Source organism: Pseudoliparis swirei, chromosome 24 (assembly GCF_029220125.1).
Source record: "Pseudoliparis swirei isolate HS2019 ecotype Mariana Trench chromosome 24, NWPU_hadal_v1, whole genome shotgun sequence".
Classification (NCBI taxonomy): Eukaryota; Metazoa; Chordata; class Actinopteri; order Perciformes; family Liparidae; genus Pseudoliparis; species Pseudoliparis swirei.
The window spans coordinates 25,581,672-25,603,020 of NC_079411.1; the positions used below are offsets into that span (position 1 = coordinate 25,581,672).

Consider the following 21,349-nt stretch of genomic DNA (forward strand, 5'->3'; position numbering starts at 1 on the left):
CGTCGGCTCTGCGGCAGCACAGTCTGTGTGAGGATTTCAGAACTCCAGGCCCGGCTCAGTCTTTCCTGGCCAAGCAGAGGCAGTCCACCCAGGCCAGAAGGGCGCCCTCGGCCTGGCCGCCGCAGCCCCGGTAGGAGCCTCCATCCGCAGGGAGACATGGAGGAGGTCAGCCCACTCATGGGCAGCGCTGATGCCAGCTTGTGTGAAGAAGGTCTCAATTGTCTGTACTTTTTTTTTTTACACCATTGAATTACTGTCTGTACTCTCTTTGGTTTGCTGCTATCGCCTCCTGGTGGTCAACGATGGGATCTAGAGTGATATTTGTGATCGCATATAAATACTAAGTGCTATAAATCACTATTTTTATTTATTATATATGTAGGCTTGTCAATAATATTATCTGCTTCATTCCTTATTATATAATATTTATTCAGATATTAGAAAAGATACAGAAATAATGCAAACATTGTTTGTGTTATCTCATTTGTTTTATTCAAGTTATTTAAATTTAGTGTGAAAATACAACAGGTAATTCATTAAAAATCATTTTATTTACAGGTGTATTTTATGAGCCAATAAAAGAAAAATAAAGTGAAGAAAGAAAACTGTCGCTCATTTGATCTGTTTTAGCACCATCTTCTTTCAGCAAAATGTTGGTTAAAGCTAAAATACTCGTAAATACTTTAGTAATACATTTATATTCTTCAATATAATATGCAGACAACTGGAAAACTCTGGACATGGGACTCCTCTCCTTTGTAGGCCTACACATGTAGCGTTGCCATGTTTAGCCTAGATTAGCACATAGTCTAAAAGAAGAGGGAAATATCCAGTTTAGCTCTGCCAACGGTTTCTTTAAACAACCCCAAAGCTGTCTCACTGTGTTGGAGTTACTGTATTTAATAATCATAGGGAAAAAACGGAGCAGCTGGTTAAATTATTTCGAAGCTAGCTTAATTATTAAGCTAACTGCCAACTGGCACCTCCAAAGTCCTCTCTCATGGTGAAGTTATCGGCTTATAAGACAACACCGAACTAATGAGGATGCCTTGTGCGTAGTTTGCTAGATACTAAGATACAACATGTAAAGAAACTTTATATTTATATTTTCCGATGGAGGCCAAACTCCCTCTGCCTCTTGTCGTGGGGCTAAGCTAGGCTAAACGTGATCAAACTAGTTTAGCCCATTTTAGCAAAAACATCTCAATTAAATATACAGAGATACATATTTTTCTTCTTCCCACAGACGCTGTAAAAGCACAAATCTTCCCAAAATGTACCTTTTAAATACCAAAAAACTTTCCTCCCAGGTCCCAGAAACACAGTTAGGTTCACGTTTAACTTTCAGACACCATCAGTTAAAAAGGAGGGTAGCCTAATAATTAAAATATATAATATAGTAGTATTTGGAAATATGGGGGAGCTGTTGCTTTCTTTAACATCCCTGCTTGAAAAAAACACCATAGACCAGCATTTCTATGCTGGTTTATGCTGGTTTATGCTGGTCTATGCTGGTATATGCTGGTCTATGCTGGTCTATGGTGGTTTATGCTGGTCTATGGTGGTTTATGCTGGTCTATGCTGGTCTATGCTGGTCTATTCTGGTCTATACTGGTTTATGCTGGTCTTTGCTGGTCTATGCTGGTTTATGCTGGTCTTTGCTGGTCTATGCTGGTTCATGCTGGTCTATGCTGGTCTATGCTGGTCTATGCTGGTTTATGCTAGTCTATGCTGGTTTATGCTGGTCTTTGCTGGTCTATGCTGGTTTATGCTGGTCTATGCTGGTCTATGCTGGTCTATGCTGGTTTATGCTGGTCTATGCCGGTCTATGCTGGTCTATGCTGGTCTATTCTGGTCTATACTGGTTTATGCTGGTCTATGCTGGTTTATGCTGGTCTATGCTGGTTCATGCTGGTCTATGCTGGTCTATGATGGTCTATGCTGGTCTATGCTGGTCGATGCTGGTCTATGCTAGTTTATGCTGGTCTATGCTGGTTCATGCTGGTCTATGCTGGTCTATGCTGGTCTATGCTGGTCTATTCTGGTCGATGCTGGTCTATGCTGGTTTATGCTGGTCTATGCTGGTTCATGCTGGTCTATGCTGGTCTATGCTGGTCTATTCTGGTCTATGCTGGTCTATTCTGGTTTATGCTGGTCTATGCTAGTTTTTCTAGCAGGGATGTTTGTTAAGTCTTCACTAAAAGTGCTGCAGATCAAAGTAAAAGTGGCAGCACAGTTGTGTATCAACGTCTCATGTCATACAGCCAAAGGTTCATGGGAATATCACGACCCATCGTCCACCTAAGACCCCGTGAGCTCCGACCCCATGCTCACGCTGCGAAAGCGCTGAGGCTCGTCGTAAGACGGCACGGTGAGGAAGGACATCTTGTTTCTGCCAGAGGGCGGTTTGGGAATAGCGGGCACGGCGGCTCTGCTCTGGTTGATGGCCGGCTGGGAGCTGCAGTGCTCCAGACTGGAGTGGGCAGGCGGGTGAAACAGGAAGGCCGAGGGGTGACAGGAGGGGAAGGAAACGGAGGAGGCCGATTGGGTGGAAGTCTGTTTTGAGGACTGGGGGGGAGGAGGGAGCAGCGAGGCAGGAGCGTGGGTCTCCCCCCATGTGCTTTCTCCTCTCCCTCTTTCCTCTCTCCTCCGCCACTCTTCCGCACTCATCCCCTCCGATGCTCTCACTCCCTTCTTCTCGTTGGCGGCAGGGTACCCTCCTCCTCGCCTCTCCTGCTGCTCCGCTCCAAATTGAACCTCCAGAAGGAGCGTTCTGGCGCTCTTCTCCTCCCTGAAACTGCACACGGTGCTCTGCGTATCCTGGCCCAGCCCCGAGGGCAGAGACCCACCTTTGCCTATTTTGCCACTTTCGTCATCGCTGGTGCACAGGTCGATGCTGGGAGAGCGGCGTAGCCTCTGGAGTTGCGCTGAGGTGCGGCGAAGGGCCCCCCCCATGAAGCCGCTGGGGGAAGGAGCCACGTTGAGCAGGCGGTTGAAGAGGGCCATGTTGGGGTGATGACCGCCTGACTCCTCCTGGTTCTCAGCAATGTTCTCCAGAGGCTGGAAGTGCATCTCCTCTTTAGGGATCCTGTCAAGAGAAGTCATTTAACCACACATTTTTTCTGAAAATACTTTACAGTGGTTTGTATTTGGATATTTTTTGACCTTCTCAGCGCAGATTATTTCACACCACTTCAGACAGAATATTACATGACATTACATGTCATTTAGCAGACGCTTTTATCCAAAGCGACTTACAATAAGTGCATTTCAACCTAGAGTACAAACTAAGAACAACAAGAAAACAGGAAGTAACATTTCCTCAATATAGTCGAACTACAAAAGTACCATAATGATTTTTAGCATTCGGAGATGAAAAAGGAGCTTGCTTCATTCACTCCACGCATTGACCCGGTATTGCATTATTGCTGGGAACGGTGCACCCTTCAAAATTCTTTGGGCGGCTGTAGCTCAGTGGGGTAAGAGGGCCGTCCTGCAACCGCAAGGTTGTGGGTTCGATCCCCGCTCTCCCCATTAGTTGCAAGTCGAAGTTTCCTTGAGCAAGGCACTGAACCCCCAGTTGCTTCCCGGGCGCATCACTGCAGCCCACTGCTCCTGAATAACTAAGGATGGGTTAAATGCAGAGAACTAATTTCCCCTTGGGGATTAATAAAAGTGTATATTTATAATTATTTATTTTTTATAATAAGAGCCATTTAAGTGCCACTGAAGTGCTAATCTGTGTTTTAATCCAGATATAGTCGGAAAAGATGTGTTTTTAGTTTCCGGCGGAAGATGTAGAGACTTTCTGCTGCCCTGATGTCAGAGGGGAGCTCGTTCCACCACTGAGGAGCCAGGACAGCAAAGAGGAGCAGGAGTCAGAATACTTTCACTTTCATCACCTCAACTTTCCCACCGGGTGGCGGATTTAAACTGAAAGCATCACAGTCACAGGTGGAGTCACACGTAGAGAGCGAGAAGATACAATCCAGAGAAAACAACTCACGCCATGTCGAAAGTGGACCCCTGGAAGGAGGGTTTGCGGAGGACAAAGAGAGTGGCGGCGGTGTAGGGGGGTCTGGGGTTGGAGTCGTTCCAGTAGCGATCTCTCTCCATCATCGGCAGATCGCCACACATCTCGTCCACCGCCATCATGGACACCTGCGGAGGAAATTCGCAAACAGACTCTTAAATAAAGACGAAATAGGAAATTAAGCAGTATCCCATGTGGGATTACACAATTCCAGCCAAACGGCATTAACATTGAGGTACCTGGAAATTTCTGTCTATTAGCCAGTTGGTCTCAAAGTCATCGTCGTCTTCTCCAAACGGGTTGATCAGCTGCTCGGCAACCTTCAGAAAGACAGAAAATGTAAATAGTTAACAGACAAATATCACTGATTTGTATCTTTGTATCGCGGTCAGTTGCTATGGCAACGGATGATGTGTGACCCTCTCTCTCTCTCTGACCTTGAGCCAGCCGGCGTAGAAGAAGAACTGCAGCAGGGTGAAGATGGGTACGTAGAGGTCGAGGTCATGACCCGGATAGCCTTGGCTGGGGTCCAGGAACTGGCGACCAATCAGACACACCAGGAAGAAACTGTACACGGCCAAAGTCACCACCTGTGTGGAAAGATGGAGGCAATTGGTGACGCGACGCTATTTTTTCGTGTTTCCTCGATGTTGCGGCTTTCATGTTGGCTGTCGGCCTTTTTATACCGAGAAAATTGCTTCTGTTGCTGCTGTTTACATTCCTCCTGATGCAAATAATACTAAATGTTTTTTCTCATAGTTACAATAAATTGTCCTTGAATCCTTGAATGTGAAAACACATTGAAAATCCAGGTATTTTAAAAGATATAAAATGTAATGCAAGACGTTCGTAAAGAATGACTTTGGATTTTAGCCAATTACTTTTCTTAAATTCTTAACTCTGCAATATTTGATTATGGTCACATGACATCTCTTCTTCTGTCCATCCTGGAGACGGATCCTCCTCTTGCTCTCCTGAAGGTCTCTTCCCTTTTTTCCCTGTGAAAGGTTTTTTTCCCAGATTTTTTTGGAGTTTTTTCGATCCGATGTGAGGTCAAAGGTCAGGGATGTCGTATGTGTACAGACTGTTAAGCCCTCTGAGGCTAATTTGCAATTTGTGATATTGGGCTATACAAAATAAACTGAATTGAATTGAATTAAAGTGAAGAATAGTGATTTTACGCATCTATCTGAGTTATTAAAGATAACATTACATCATCGTGCTCCAGCAGTAAAACTCGTCTCACGGTTTGTCCTAGTGCCACAAATAGCCTGGGCGTAGGGCGTTGTGCACACTGGCTCGTCCCTGGAACCATTAAACTGAACAGTCATCAGTTACACCTTTATGCATATCTTGCTAAGACACCAGGAAGCCACATTTATTTATTCTTCTTTAAACAATGTGAGTGGGTTGAGCATGAAATCCTCTTTCATACATTGCGATATGCAAGTAGCTGTGATTTAAAAAAAAAGGGATGTATTAGCAAAAAAGGTAGAAAATGCTAATAAATATCTTTGTACTAAGAGCATACGGAATATACTCAAGACTTTTTTACGAGAAACATTTTGACTTGTCATAGTTGTTATTAATAACATCCACGACGGCTCTGTTCCGTTCACGTGTCCCCGTCAGCTAAGACAGCGCGGCGTTTAAACGTGTACTTTTCTTTCTGTGACGGATCAAAATGTTTGTCTCTGAGAGATAAGATTCTGGAGCCTGTGCTCATGTCCGCTGTACCTTTTCGCTTGTATCTTTGCCAAGCGATCGTAACTAGAGAACCAAAGCACGCCAACTAAAGTTGAAGTCACAGAAATATCACGAGAAGCCATAAACTTATGCCATTGGTTAACGACTCAGAAGACATGAAGTCCTTCAGAGATATTCGTATACTGTTCAAACCGGCAGCTTCATCCATTTTACAATTAAATAGCCAGTATCAGTTCAGTTTAAGTTTATTTTTACCTTCGCATTGAAAATGCGTAATGTTATGTTTTGATCGCCGTGTATTTATATATTTGTATGCGTGTTACTCGCATAACTCAAAAAGTATTAAAATGAATCGCATGAGATTTGGTGGGATGATTGGTTATTATCCGGGGACCATTTGATTAGATTTTGTGATCGATCGGGTCAAAGGTCGAGGTCAAGGTCATGAAAAGATCAAAATCTTCTTTTTACCATAGCGCGGTCAATTTGTATCCAATTGGCATGCAACTAATGCCAAAATGTTCATAATTCAATGCCCAATCTTGTGATATGCGAAGGTATGCGCTCTACCGAGTGCCCGTTCTAGTTTTATATTTTTTCATAGAGCAACACTTCTTCAGTACTAATATAGAACACTGACAAGTCAAAAAAAATAAGATGAATATCTCGGTGACGCGTGAAAGTCAGAGTTCAACTGTGTGAGTGTGAAGCGGTGGCGCAGCAGAGCGCTCACCTGAGTGTAGACGAGGGGAACGCTGATCATGTCGTAATGAAACAGCATGCTGCACTTCCCCCTGAATGCATTCAGCTCCTGCTCACACACACAGAGAGATTCAGGAAAACACTCTGCCTTCATGTCTTTGTGAATATACACTACCGTTCAAAAGTTTGGGGTCATCCAGACAATTTTGTGTCTTCCATGAAAACTCACTTTTATTTATCAAATGAATTGAAAATTGAATAGAAAATATAGTCAAGACATTGACAAGGTTAGAAATAATGATTAATATTTGAAGTATTAATTTTGTTCTTCAAACTTCAAGCTCAAAGGAAGGCCAGTTGTATAGCTTATATCACCAGCATAACTGTTTTCAGCTGTGCTAACATAATTGCACAAGGGTTTTCTAATCAGATATTAGTCTTCTAAGGCGATTAGCAAACACAATGTACCATTAGAACACTGGAGTGATAGTTGATGGAAATGGGCCTCTATACACCTATGGAGATATTTCATGAGAAACCAGACGTTTCACCTAGAATAGTCATTTACCACATTAACAATGTATAGAGTGTATTTATGATTAATGTTATCTTTATTGAAAAAACAGTGCTTTTCTTTGAAAAATATAGACATTTCTAAGTGACCCCAAACTTTTGAACGGTAGTGTACATCATGAACTCTCTCTCTCTCTCTCTGTGTGTGTGTGTGTGTGTGTGTGTGTGTGTGTGTGTGTGTGTGTGTGTGTGTGTTGCACCTCCAGCAGTAGTTTGAGTGTGTGATCGTCTTTGATCCTGCCCTCGCATCGGGCCACAGCCGCCAGGTTGGTGAACCACACGCAGGGGATCCAGTATTTATTATATGGAGAGTAGAGACCCTCAAACTTCTTGCGCTCCTCTCTCGACATGAATCCTGCACACGGAGAAAGGAACGAGGGTTAAATTATTCTGTCATCACGTCTGAGGTTGTGCCAGAACTTTGGGCAGTTTGATGGAAGTATTGCATCACATTCACCCTCATTATTGTAGCACAATAGTCTTTTTTTGTGTTATTCGTATACGTTTTGAGTATTCTTAAACATGTCATTAGGCCAATTGCTAGTATTTATCACACGTATTACGTTGCAGGAGACAGACAAAAAAAAGTCTTGGTAATCTGTGTGAGAACTGAACAGAAGAAAGGAAATAAATCCAGACAGACGCTGCAGTTGTGTCCGCGGCCACCAGGGGGCATAGCTCCGTTTCCAGAGAGGTGAAACTTTAAAAAATGTTGTGTTCACTGGCAGTCGGGTTAGTGTTATTACCTTCGCATTGAAAATGCGGAAGGTAATGTTTTGATCGCCGTGTATTTATTTATTTATTTATTTATGTGTACGCGTGTTACTCGCATAACACAAAAAGTATTAAACCGAATCGCATGAAACTTGGTGGGATGATTGGTTATTATCCGGGGACCATTTGATTAGATTTTGGGATCGATCGGGTCAAAGGTCAAGGTCAAGAAAAGGTCCAAATCTTCTTGAATCGCATGAAATTTGGTGGGATGATTGGTTATTATCCGGGGACCATTTGATTAGATTTTGGGATCGATCGGGTCAAAGGTCAAGGTCAAGAAAAGGTCCAAATCTTCTTGAATCGCATGAAATTTGGTGGGATGATTGGTTATTATCCGGGGACCATTTGATTAGATTTTGGGATCGATCGGGTCAACGGTCAAGGTCAAGAAAAGGTCCAAATCTTCTTGAATCGCATGAAATTTGGTGGGATGATTGGTTATTATCCGGGGACCATTTGATTAGATTTTGGGATCGATCGGGTCAAAGGTCAAAGTCAAGAAAAGGTCCAAATCTTCTTGAATCGCATGAAATTTGGTGGGATGATTGGTTATTATCCGGGGACCCTTTGATTAGATTTTGGGATCAATCGGGTCAAAGGTCAAGGTCATGGAAAGGTCAAAATCTTCTTTTTACCATAGCGCGGTCAATTTATATCCAATTGGCATGCAACTAATGCCAACATGTTCATAATTCAATGCCCAATCTTGTGATATGCGAAGGTATGCACTCTACCGAGTGCCCATTCTAGTTATATCTGTCTTAATTAATGATTAATGATTTCACCACCGGTGGAGTGACACACTGCCGCCATGTGACCTTTGACCTTGAGGTCAGTCTGACTCCGGCTGACCTGCTAAATGCCGACATGCTCGGTCGTGGATCCTCGAGCTTTGACTGCTGTGTGAAGACCCTCGGCCTCCCAGTGAGGTGTGTGAGGACATTCTGCTGTTTGAGGCTGTTCATCCCTGATGAGGCTGAATTTGAGGCCTGAATGAACTTATATTTGTCTTTGAGAATGAAGGAGTGGAGAAGTTGAGGACAACAACACACGGATTAACTTTCCTCATTTTGGTACAATTATCTGAGCTTTGTCTCTTTTCCGGTTAATCCTTGTGAGACTATAAAGCATGTTGTAATTGATAATCCGTTGTATTCATAAACCGCAAAGGTTTATACACGTGTGAAAAAGTTAACATTTAATGCAATCTAATCTGTTGTGGTGCGTCTTATCCTGTACTGTTTGTTATTCTTTTATGTTTATTACGGTCTATCAAGGGACTACATGAGCTGTGTAGCTACAATCTGCTGCATCAAATGGTGACATTTATGTTTTAACTGTACATGGTCCCTTTTAAATAAACATAATAATAATAAAGCTCTCTAAAGCTGCTTTAATTTTTTTTTAAACACCCCAACCGACACACACACCTTAAAAATAATAATAATAATGCATAATACATTTTTACCTAACTTCAGGAGTTCAATACTATTTTATCTGCAGAGTCTGCAAGAAAAACAAATCTCGTTTTATGAATTGGTCTTTGTGCAATGAGGATTCAAAAACATGACATCACCGCTAAAATGACTTGTGGGTGACAATGTTATTAAAGTACTATTTACTGTATATGGTTTGATAACATGGATGGGTGATCGTAAAACCAGAGTCTAATTTCCAATTAAGTCTTTTTTTTTAAGCGAGTGAGAACTTTTTTTGTCGAGAACAGACGTGATAGCTCTATCGGTGATAAAGTAGCTTGTTGAAATACTGTTTATTATAACTTGACATCGTGTCGGTCGCTCAACCGGCGTCTCGTGATCTTGTGACTGTCCTCAGATACGTCTATTTTTTTTTTATCACCCGTGCTTTTCGAGATGCGTCTTGTCCTTGTGATTAACTTGGTGTACGAGAACGTACCGGAGAGTAAACAACACACACTCGATGACGTGAGTGTGACTGATCACATCTCTCCATCGACAACACAGCGACACGGCCCGCTGCGTCAGATATGAGACGCTTTCCACTAGAAGCCATCAGAACGATTGTTACGCAATTCACGTCAGATTGTTCCAGTTTTCTCAGTGAAGATGTCCAAAAATTCAATGTTAATGTATTTAAACTTTTATTTCACCAGGTGAATCACATGGAGGTTACAAAATCTCTTTTTTTTCTACGCTGATCTCTGTGAGATGAGATTCTGGAGCCTGCTGTCATAACAGAATGAAAGTACCATGTTTGGATCATAAACTGTTGGACTCGTGCACGCTGGAGCTTTTCACTTGTTTCTTTCCCAAGTGATCGTAACTATAAGGCCGACGGCGACTGGAAATGCCAGTGAAATGTTCGTGGCTGCAGGAGTTTATACTTTCAAAGCTGTTTTAAGAAATCTTATGTATGAATTTATCTGCCGGGTTGATGACATCATCATGGATTTATCAAATATAGAGTTTAGTACCACGCGCTACCAAACCCAGCTGTGGAGACATTGGTACAGCTCTCTATTTATAAAGCATTCGTAGTTCTATGTATTTTACGTCTGTTATGGAGGAGGAGGAGAAGAAGAAGAACGAGGAGGAGAGGGAGGAGAAGGAGAAGGAGAAGAAGAAGCAGAAGAAAAAGAAAAAAGAGGAGGAGGAGGAGGAGAAAGAGAAGAAGAAGAAGCAGAAGAAAAAGAAAAAGAAAAAAGAGGAGGAGGAGGATGAGGAGGAGGAGGAGAAAGAAGGTGAGGGAGAAGGAGAAGGATGAGAAGAAGAGGAAGGAGGAGAAAGAGAGGGAGAAATAGAAGAAGGAGGAGGAGGAGAAAGATAAAGAGAAGGTGAGGGAGAAGGAGAATAAGGAGAAGAAGAGGAAGGAGGAGAAGAAAGAGAGGTTGAAAAAGAAGGAGAAGGAGGAGAAGGCGTAGAAGAAGAAGAAGAAGAAGAAGAAGAAGAAGAAGAAGGAGGATGAGGAGGAGAAGAAGAAGAAGGAGGAGGAGAAGAAGAAGAAGAAGGAGGAGAAGAAGAAGAAGAAGAAGAAGAAGAAGAAGAAGAAGAAGAAGAAGAAGAAGAAACATATCTTGCGTTGTCTCATAATAATAATTTCATATCAGAACCAAACACTCTGTCATATTCCTTAAATGTGTTTATGTGACTGTGATGTTCCTTCTGGTCACATGACGTCTATTATTCTCTCCATCCTGGAGAGGGGTCCTCCTCTGTTGCTCTCATGAAGGATTCTTCACTTTATTCCCCCTGAAGGTTTTTATTTTTATTTCTTGGGAGTTCGATGTGAGGTCAAAGGTCAGGGATGTCATATGTGTCCAGATTGTAAAACCCACCGAGGCAATAACATTCTTAAATTTGTGATATCGGGCTGTACAAAATAAACTGAATTTAATATTGTTTAACAACCCAGAAGACAAGAAGTCCTTAAAGTTATTTGTATCCCGTTCAAACCAGCAGCTGCATCCACTTTTACAATTAAATACTGGAGCCAATAGAAATGTCACGTTTTACTCGTTTAAAATACTCTTTAAGATCAAGATCCCAGTGGGTGTCTGTTGGACCCCCATCACCATCACGTCACCCCCACCTCCACCTGGCCTACGGCGCCCTAACTCACCCGCCTCCACCACGTGGTCCATGGTGGGGAACCTCTTGAACACGGCGGTGCTGACGGAGCGCAGGATGAGCAGCGCCGACAGGCTGGCGTAGCGCATCATGGTTCTCCTCAGCAGGCGGCCGCGCTCATCGGTCCCCTGGAGGCCCCCCGACAGGACGCACATGAGCCGGTCCGGGAGCGGGATGCTGGTGTACTGGCTCCACCAGCGGTTCACCACCAGGGTGACGTAGAAACCTGCAGACAGCGGAGGAGACGAGAGTCATCGAGACGAGGAGCAGGGAGCGGACCTGGGATGAGGGCCTGAAGGAGGGGGGTTTTTAACCATATTTTCTATCAATTATAAATATATACACTACTTGTGGGAACTTCTGCAACAGAGTTGGGAAGAACTGTGTGAACAATGTTTTATTTCCGTTGGAGAAAGAATGCTATACGAGTGAGTTTGGCTGCTTTGATGAGTCAAACTTTATAGATTACATTTTGTTAAACAAAACGATTCCATGATTTATTTATTTTGATCTCCAATTGTTTATTTTTTCTATGCTTTATTTTGGGGACGCCAAGCTGCTTTTTCCAAAAAGCTTTTATTCTGAAAAACTTCCTGTCCTCTTTCCTTCTCCCATTCTCCCATTCCTGAATGAACAGGTTTATTTGAACATTTCTCCGTATGAATATTGTTATTGTCATTATTATTTAATACATTGAGAAATTAAACCGTGTAAATTTCAATAAAATTGAGAAGTTGAGGTGTTCTAAAACTTTTGTTGTGTATATTTTCCTGTCAGTTTTTCCCCCCGACTGTTACTCGATACTATTATTTCCGAATTTGAGCTCAACTAAAGCATCATAGAGACAATATTGTCATATAATCGCATCACATATACTATAATCTATACCAAGTATTGGAGCTGATACATGCAGGAAAAAAATAATAATATAATAAAAGAGAAAAGTTCACTGTGGAGTCTTTAAAAATGGTCAAATCCTTGCTAAAAATCATCTTTCATTACATTACATTATATTACATTACATTACAATATATTACATTACATTACATTATATTACATTACATGTCATTTAGCAGACGCTTCCAAAGAGTACAAACGCAGAACAACAAGATCTAGAACGGGCACTCGGTAGAGCGCATACCTTCCCATATCACAAGATTGGGCATTGAATTATGAACATGTTGGCATTAGTTGCATGCCAATTGGATAGAAATTGACCGCGCTATGGTAAAAAAGAAGATGTTGACCTTTTCATGACCTTGACCTTGACCTTTGACCCGATTGATCCCAAAATCTAATCAAATGGTCCCCGGTTAATAATCAATCATCCCACCAAATCTCATGCGATTCGGTTTAATACTTTTTGAGTTATGCGAGTAACATGCATACACATAAATAAATACACGGCGATCAAAACATAACCTTCCGCATTTTCAATGCGAAGGTAATAAAGAAAGTAACATTTCGTAACAACAACAATAAAGAAAGGAACATTTCCACATAAAACAATCTGATGAGTGCTTACCCAGGACGAAGGACATGGGGATGAGACTGGCGTAGTGGTTGCAATAAATTGCCAACTTTTCAAAATACCTCTTCTGATAATCATACAGGCCAAATCTATAAAAGAGCACACAAGTGATGCGGTCAAAACCAAAGCATGGATCCATGTGTCAACAGCCTTAGTGTTTCCTAAAGCTGCGTCCTCTCTCTCTCACCTGTATGTGATGCTGATGGCGGTGTACATGGCAAAGAAAGCCAGGAACTCTTTGTACAACACCTTGTAGATGCTGCCTTTCCAGGCCAAAAGCAGCTTGGAGAAGCCACAGAAACGGGCGTTTGCAACCCTGGCCGTGTAGGTGACAGTCATTTGTGACAGCCAGATTAGAGCTCCTCAATAAATAAATAAAAGAGAGAGAGAGCTGTATATGGAAGACACGACCACCTGCTGAGGGGACAAGCAAGCTCATGTAACACGGTGGGTCAGAAGCCATGTACAGATCAACACTCTGTGGTCATTCCTGTGGTTAAATAAGTATTTCCCCATTAATTAAAAGAGCAGATTACACTAAAAAAACAAACTATTTCAATTACTTTATGTATTTTAGTCATGAAAGAATATTTCCTTACCCCTTTTCTCGTGGTTTTCTCTTGATGAATGCGCAATGGCTCAGCGCATCTCTGTGCGTAATTGGCACCACTGGAGAAGTGAACTCACATGTTCACTTAGCGGTGTATATGTATATAATGTACTATACATATATATCTTCTTCTTTCTCCGTGCTCGCCAGTGGTGTTGTGTTCAAAGACCTCATAACTCTGACATCCTCTGGCGTCAGCTCGGTCAGCTGCATGGCAGTAATCCCTCGGAGGAGCCTCCTCGGTGCGTCCGTGGTCAGTGCGCCCCGGGGTAAAGCCTCCAAAAACGAGGAGGAGGAGCTCATTAGCGCGGCCCCCGACCGGGAGAGCGCGGCGCGCTGATGGACCACAAGCGACAGGCCGCAGCGCCGCGGCACCGGGAGCGCAGGGCCGAGTCGGTACAGTCGGGGAATCATGAAACGGAAAGCCGGTGAACCGTGGCAAACTGTCGTGTTAAGTGATATGAAAACAACAACCAATTTCAACGCGTACAGGTTTATAATTATGCTTGTTAAATAACCACCCAAAAAAAAAAAGTGGATTTCCTGCAGTGGAGAAGAAGAAAAAAGGACGTCCTTCCTGGGTCCAGGTTTGTACTTTCTCCTCGGGTGTAATATATGGAGGATTTAAAATGTCTTAAGTATAAATAAATACAGGAATAAATAAATGCTTAAATAAATGTATAAATAAATAAATACAGGAATTAATATATGCTTAAATAAATGTCTACATAAATGAATACAATAAAAAATAAATGCTTAAATAAATGTATAAATAAATAAATACAGGAATAAATAAATGCTTTAAATGTATAAATAAATAAATACAGGAATTAATATATGCTGAAATAAATGTCTACATAAATTAATACAATAAAAAAATAAATGCTTAAATAAATGTATCAATAAATAAAGGAATAAATAAATGTGTAAATAAATGTCTACATAGATAAATACAGGAATAAATAAATGCTTAAATAAATGTCTACATAAATAAATACAAGAATAAATAAATGTTTAAATAAATACAGGAATAAATAAATGCTTAAATAAATGTCTCCATAAATAAATAAAAGCTTAAATAAATGTTTTAATTAATACAGGAACAAATAAATGCTTAAATAAATGTATACATAAATAAATACAATAAATAAATAATAAATATATACAGGAATAAATGCTTGAATAAATGTAGACATAAATAAATACAAGAATAAATAAATGCTTGTAATGTAAATGTATCTATTTCTACATTTAATTAAGAATTTATTTATTCCTGTATTTATTCATGCATTTTAAGTCCTCCATAGTAATATTCCCACTCGTTACCCATGCACTTTCCCACCGGGACATATTTTTTTATAAATAAATGTATTATGACTTTTAGAAACTTTTGCTATGCAGTGGCCCTCGCTGTGCATGTGCCGTCACGAGGCCTATACTATTCCTATAGGGATGGTTTTGTGTCTTGTGTTTAGCGTCTTCATCCAGCGTCAGTCCTTCCTGAACTGAACTTCCATCTCCTGAAAATAACACAAGCAATAACTGAATAAAATAAGCAAGCAGCATACAGTTTAAAAAAAAGACGACAAAAAGGCTCTCGGCTGAGGCCATTTTAGTTTTTTAATTAACACTCGCAACATAAAAGAAAATCTATAGAAAACAGATTATTGAACCAAAAAGCATCCAGTGACAGGAAAGGGCAGGGGGTTAATTATGCGTTTTCCTTCAGGATGTAACAACCTGTTAACCAATCAAGAGTCCAGGATGTAAATCACCAGAGCGAAGGAAGCTGTGATTCCCCTGGAAACAAACTCGAGCTACATTCAATATATTTATTATTAACAATGCACTAAGAATAAGGCTGCTAATGTCTTTCAATCGTGCTCCCAGACAGCCGTCCGTAAACGGGGTGGACACAGAATGTTTGACCGAGCGTTTGTATGGGGGACCTGGCGGGAAGCGGCACTTCAGCTGTGACTTTACTTTATCTTCCACATTCACACATTTTGAATCTCACCAAACTGCCGTCGCCTCCGACCGAAACGCCACCTGAAGCAGCCGCGGTGGCCGAAAATATATAACGGAAGCCGTTAAGACCGTCCAGTTCAAACAATGACATCGCCATATATATATATAAATAAAAATCCCAACTTGAATTTCATTGACATTAGGTTACTGAATTTACACCAGGGTCATGCTCTAATCATTTGACACATGGGAACTCTACAGACCCATCTGGATTTCTTATTTCATATTTTGGGGGAAATTATATATTTTCATTGCCTTGCCATCAAACCCCAAATCTTGTCTTTTTTTTTAATGTCAGTTCCAGATAAATTTGCATTACATTTTTGGTCAAAAGTCAAACTGGAGAATTTACAGTCACCAATCCACACAGAATAAACAAAGCGTGAACACCGACCGTCTGAAAGCCGTTTTTATCCTGGAAACACTTTGCGTTCACAACTGAGGCGTGACATTGGGAATGATAGACGAGGGGGGCGGTTTGTTTTCGGAGAGAGAGAGAGAAAAATGAATGCTTCAAGTAGGAAAAGTCCAACTGCCCCACATGAAGGAAAGTGGAGGTGAACTGAAAAGTAAGGCGGCACAAATCTGTACCGTCTTAATTCCTGTAACAATATAGAAGGTTACATATGCGCGCGTGTTTGATTTCATCGGCTCCCCTTTTTCGACGAGGACGTGCGTCCCGGTGTCTCTGCTCGGGATGACGGACTGAGGAGTGAGTGGATATCAACGTGAGGCTGTTGCTGCAGGATTTGAGGCCCGGTTGGGGGAGAGAGAGAGAGAGGGGGGGGGGGGGGGGAGCTCAGAGGAGGTGAGTTCAGACTGTAAAGGTGTGTGTGGTCTGCAGGAGGGAGAGAGCGAGAGAGAGAGAGAGAGGGGGGAGGGGGGGGGGGGGTCCTGCAGGGGGAGACCGTTCACTTGTTTGGGGGTTTGTAGGGTTCCAGAAGTTGCTTGGAGAACAGGTTGACCTTGTCGGACCCTCGGACTTCATGGGGCAGCAGCGGTAACTTGACTATGTGGAAGTCTTCGTAAAGGTCCTCCATCTGTAGGGAGGAGCAGACGACACCGTCAACGATGCGGAAGAGCGCGCGACAGTCGTGTTGACAAAAAACACTTCCAAAAGAACTACCGGTTCCCACCTGATCTAAATATTTGGACTGGATTTTGTGGCGGGCTTCGCACATTTTGCACGGCCTCTCGGATTCCGGGAACACCAGCTGGTTGACGATGATGTTGTGCGTGTCGATTTGGCACTTGGCCAGCTCTTGGATGAGCCGCTCCGTCTCGTACAGGGAGAGGAACTCGGCGATGCACACGCAGATGAAGGTGGTCTGTTCCTGGTGGGGGCGAGGAAGGTGGGGAAGAAGATAAGACAGAAAGCTTTTAATACGACCAAGTCATGTGTGGAGTTTGAATTTGATTACCTGCATAACGTCTATGTGCACATTTACATTTGAACACACTGTAGAGTTGCAATCAGGAAAAGATATAAAAGAAAAAGGATATCAGCATAACGTCTACATAAAATATATAGATGCAGTAATAGTATATTTTATCCACATATACATGCAGACAAAATGGAGATCCAGAGTAATGCAGCGCAGCAGCCACAGCAGGGTGGATGTGTTTGGCATCCATTAGAGCTGCAGAGCCTCGGCATGAAGATATGGAAATACTTCAGGAATTAAGTTTAATTGAAAAAGCCTGCGATGCACAAAGAAAAAAAGAACTGAAAACAACATAAAAACAACCGCAGGGACTTACAGGGTCTTTGAACTGCTCACTGACGGAGCGGATGACCGGCAGCGTCTCCTCCAGCTTGGAGGCCAGCTGGTCTGCGTTCATGTCCCCCAGACCGAGCATGTTGCACATCTACGAACGGTGAAAGAGAAACACGAATATTTAGATGTGTACATTAAATAAATAACTTTTTTTAATAAGAAACGCAAACTTAAATTGCGTGTATATTTATTTTTACCCTTCCCTTTGCATCATCCTTACTTCACGTTCAATGGTAGCTTTGTGGACCTATTACAAAGATCTTAATTCCAATTATTAAAAAATAATATGAAATGACTTCAGTGAATGAGTGACAGCCCTGCTCCTCTCTTCAGGGGTCATACACATGTTGACCAATGGATTTCCAGGACTTTAAACCAAATTTCCATGACCAAACATTTTTTTAAATCTCGGTGTATACATGAAAAAGTGAGAAAATGTCGTATTTAATATATATACATATACATATAAATGACACAAATAAATGAGACAATAGTTTGATTAAAAGAATAAACAATTATGTATTTTTAGTTACGGTGCGTATGGATATATTTTTTTAAAAGCATATTAATTATTTAAAACTCAGCGTGAACTAACATATGAATATAACACATTTCCCTGACTTTTCCAGAACGTTGGGGATTTTGTTTTCTCCCTCCAGGACTTTTCCAGGCCAGGTAATAACCATTTACAAATTCCATGACTTTTCCAGGTTTCCCATGACCGTAGGAACCCCGCGTCTTCCTCACCTGGGAGATGAACGGGCTGATCTGGTTCTTTATCTGCATGAGGCGGCCCAGACCGCGCTCCACGATGGTGGGAAAGTTGAGCAGCCGGAGTGTGTGACCAGTTGGGGCCGTGTCAAAGACCACCACCGAGAAGTTCATGCCTTTCACTAACCTGGAGCACAGGTAGAGGGCAGTGCCGAATTAGTACAATACCATGTATTTATTTACTCATCATGCTACTGAAAAATAAATGCAACTCTGAGTCAACAGTCCCACAAAACAAAAAGTGTGATCTGGTTTCCCACGCCGTCTTACCTCATGACCTCCGCGTAGCTCATGGCCTCGTCGATGCCAGGGAAGGCGCTCATGGCCTCCTGCATCATCTTCTTACCCATGCTGAGCATGTTGTCCTCCTCAAAGAACTCATCAGGCAGCTCTGACACACCCAGGCTTGGGTCAATCTCCTGCACACACACAGACACACACAAATAATCAGCACTTTACAATCCGAGGTCCTGGGTAACTGCAAATTATTTCAGGGCCCCCCGAGCAAGTCAGTTTGATACACAGTGGATGTTTTGTGCTCGAGACTGGGATGTGGAATGGACTCTCCTTGTGACACTCAAGAGACAGTTACCTCATTCTCAATAAACCTCTTTGTTAATAATTGCTGCTATGCTTCTATCCACGCGTCCATCTATTTTCTTTGAAAACGGCAACAAGAAAAATGTGAATTACATGCAATATTTTGACATGTCACAGGAGGAAAAGAACAGGTTACAAATAACAACATTCATGGTGGCTGAATTTAATTTGGCTGCTTTAGTTTCAGGGTCCTGGTATTGTGCGTGCCACTCTGTTATGGACTTACAGGGCTGTCTGAACAGAGCAGAGCAGCTAACTGTACATTTTCTTTTCACTCCCAACATAATGTATTTGGGCTTACAATTGTATTTTAAATAATTCTGCCGTTCCCACTTTACTACCTTTACCGTTTATATTGCTGGTGTCCAAATTGATGAAAAAGGAACGTAGTTATCTCTGATTTGGCGAGAGAACGGCCTAAATGTGCAAGGTTATTAAATTTAACAGAGATACAATTTAATGTCTGCTTTTTTCTCCAATTAGGAGTCCACATATCGGGTTTGAGAAATACCTTTTGAGAACAAGTAAAAACTGTCTAAGCTCAACAGTTATCTGGAAATAATATTTCCTTCGTGACGCTTTTGTTAATGCAGACCCACTCACCATTGCAAAGAGGTTGTCATAGCCCACGACCTTTGTGGGCACCTTGGAGAACTTCTGGTCAAAAGCATCGGAGATGTTATGAGCTGGATCGGTGGAGATGATCAGGACGCTGTCCCTGACCAAAGCCAGCTGCACGGCCAAACTGCAACTAGAAGAGAGGCAAAAACAACCCAGGAAATGTTTTTAATATTTAAGTCGACTGCAGTGAGCAAGTGGAGCGATACGGTCTCTCATTAGGCTGTGGATGCCTGTCAGACAGGGTTCGTACACATGTTGACCAATGGAATTCCAGGACTTTTCCAGGACTTTAAACCAAATTTCCATGACCAAACTGAAATCTCGGAGTGTACATGAAAACTTTTTGAAAATGTAGTATTCAAACAATGAGAATTACCTTAAATGAAACAAATGAATGAGAGACAATAGTTTGATTAAAAGAATAAACATTACGATACATGTTTATTCTTAGAAATACTTATATAAATGTTTATTCTTTTAATCAAACTATTATCCTTTATGTGCAAATCCATCAGTTTGGACTTGGCGTACGCCGGCTTAAAATTTGAGTCTTCCTTTCAAAAACATATGAATTATTTTAAACTCGATGTAAATGAACATGTGAATATGACAAATATCCATGACTTTTCCAAAACTTTTGTGATTTAAGTATTTACCGTAACTTATCCAGGCCTGGAAATTGCCATTTTTAAAATTCCATGACTTTTCCAGGTTTTCCATGACCGTACGAACCCTGGTCAGATTCACAGGACCATTAAACCTGTTCTCTGGGGGCATTTTCCAACGCGAGCTACTTAATGTTGAATTGATGTTGTATATTCGCTAATACCCCCATCAATGACGGTAAAACGAGGGGTTAGCTTATCAGTTTAACGCTATGTGCCTAGGTTAACTGACAGCTAACGGTGGCTATAGCTAACTACCGGTAGTCTCCATTGTGACCCACGGAGGACGGATAACGGTAGACGTCCTTTAGCCGAGTCACACACACACGTTACCCCCTTAAAAGACAACCGGCAGGCTGTCGGTGCCTCCTGCGTCGTGACTGTCAGCCCTCTTGAGAAAGTCAAGGATGCACGACGTGCCAGCTGGGCTAACGTTAGCTCGTGACAGCATTCAATTCACACAACTAACGGCAAATAACGGCTCCCCCCCCCCAGGCATCTGATTTAACCGACCTGTAACGTAACGGCGAGCATATTCTCGCGCGCGCGCGTCTGAAAGAGTGTCACGCGAGGCTGCCGTTGAGAAAAAAATAACCGTTGACGGAAAAATCCACGTAAAATCATGGTGGAAGCTAATCTGAGCTAGGCTAGCTCGGTTAGCTGTGTCAGTTTAGCTGAGTCAACACTGGAGAGCAATTTCGCCTTTAACGTACCTGCATGTGGTTTTACCGACACCTCCCTTTCCACCCACGAATATCCACTTCAAAGACTTCTGCTCGATGATGTTCTTCAGCGTTGGATCTAACGGCTCCACGTCGGGCGCGTCTTCAAACTCGTCTTCCACTGAAGCTGCCATCTTGTCTGTGTACACTGCAGCGCGCAGCTCAGGTGGGACGCGCTCGCGCTGCTGCCTTCAGGGCTCCTCGGACACCGCGTCACTCTGCAGCTGTTCAAATGGAGGCTGCTGTCAAATGCATATGGATGTATATGTATATATATATGTATATATATATACATATATATGTATATGTATATATATATATACATATATGTATATATAGGCATAGATGTATAGATATACATATATATATATGAATATATATATATGCATGGCTGTATAGATATACATATATATATACATATATATATATGTGTATATATACACATATATATACATATATATATGCATATATATAATGGTATAGTTATTATATAGTTATTATTATAATATATTGTAGATATATATACACATATATGTGTATATATACACATATATATATATATACATATATATGCATATATATATATAACGGTATAGTTATTATTATAATATATTGTATGTATA

General features: G+C 41.7%; 2 protein-coding genes and 1 pseudogene across 2 annotated transcripts; 1 reads left to right on the top strand and 2 right to left on the bottom strand.

Annotated features, from left to right (window-relative positions):
- Positions 1 to 466: 466 nt before the first annotated feature.
- best2 (bestrophin 2) lies at positions 467 to 13,270 on the bottom strand. The gene is made up of 9 exons (XM_056409523.1): positions 13,119 to 13,270; positions 12,926 to 13,020; positions 11,393 to 11,626; positions 7,216 to 7,370; positions 6,474 to 6,551; positions 4,471 to 4,623; positions 4,273 to 4,353; positions 4,007 to 4,161; positions 467 to 3,088 (listed from the first exon to the last, which is right to left on the bottom strand). Exons 1-9 carry the CDS (start codon positions 13,268 to 13,270, stop codon positions 2,302 to 2,304), a joined length of 1,890 nt encoding a protein of 629 aa, XP_056265498.1. The 3' UTR covers positions 467 to 2,301.
- Positions 3,317 to 3,448, top strand: LOC130190817 (U2 spliceosomal RNA; annotated as a pseudogene).
- A 1,873-nt stretch (positions 13,271 to 15,143) lies between the features above and the next one.
- Positions 15,144 to 20,896, bottom strand: get3 (guided entry of tail-anchored proteins factor 3, ATPase). The gene is made up of 7 exons (XM_056410132.1): positions 20,718 to 20,896; positions 19,322 to 19,469; positions 18,389 to 18,537; positions 18,095 to 18,245; positions 17,331 to 17,438; positions 16,706 to 16,903; positions 15,144 to 16,609 (listed from the first exon to the last, which is right to left on the bottom strand). The coding sequence occupies exons 1-7, from the start codon at positions 20,858 to 20,860 to the stop codon at positions 16,481 to 16,483; spliced, it is 1,026 nt and encodes a 341-aa protein (XP_056266107.1). The 5' UTR covers positions 20,861 to 20,896; the 3' UTR covers positions 15,144 to 16,480.
- Between the last annotated feature and the right edge of the window lie 453 nt (positions 20,897 to 21,349).

What these genes read in the sequence shown, in the direction of transcription:
- get3 (XM_056410132.1), bottom strand. Translation starts at nt 20,860, where the DNA reads ATGGCAGCTTCAGTGGAAGACGAGTTTGAAGACGCGCCCGACGTGGAG. An exon ending in GTCGGTAAAACCACATGCAG is followed by an intron (nt 19,470 to 20,717) that starts GTACGTTAAAGG and finishes CCTCTCTTCTAG; the next exon opens with TTGCAGTTTGGCCGTGCAGC. An exon ending in AGCTACGCGGAGGTCATGAG is followed by an intron (nt 18,246 to 18,388) that starts GTAAGACGGCGT and finishes CCTGTGCTCCAG; the next exon opens with GTTAGTGAAAGGCATGAACT.
- best2 (XM_056409523.1), bottom strand. Translation starts at nt 13,270, where the DNA reads ATGACTGTCACCTACACGGCCAGGGTTGCAAACGCCCGTTTCTGTGGC. An exon ending in GCCATCAGCATCACATACAG is followed by an intron (nt 13,021 to 13,118) that starts GTGAGAGAGAGA and finishes GCTCTTTTATAG; the next exon opens with ATTTGGCCTGTATGATTATC. An exon ending in CACTCAAACTACTGCTGGAG is followed by an intron (nt 6,552 to 7,215) that starts GTGCAACACACA and finishes GTGTGTGAGCAG; the next exon opens with GAGCTGAATGCATTCAGGGG.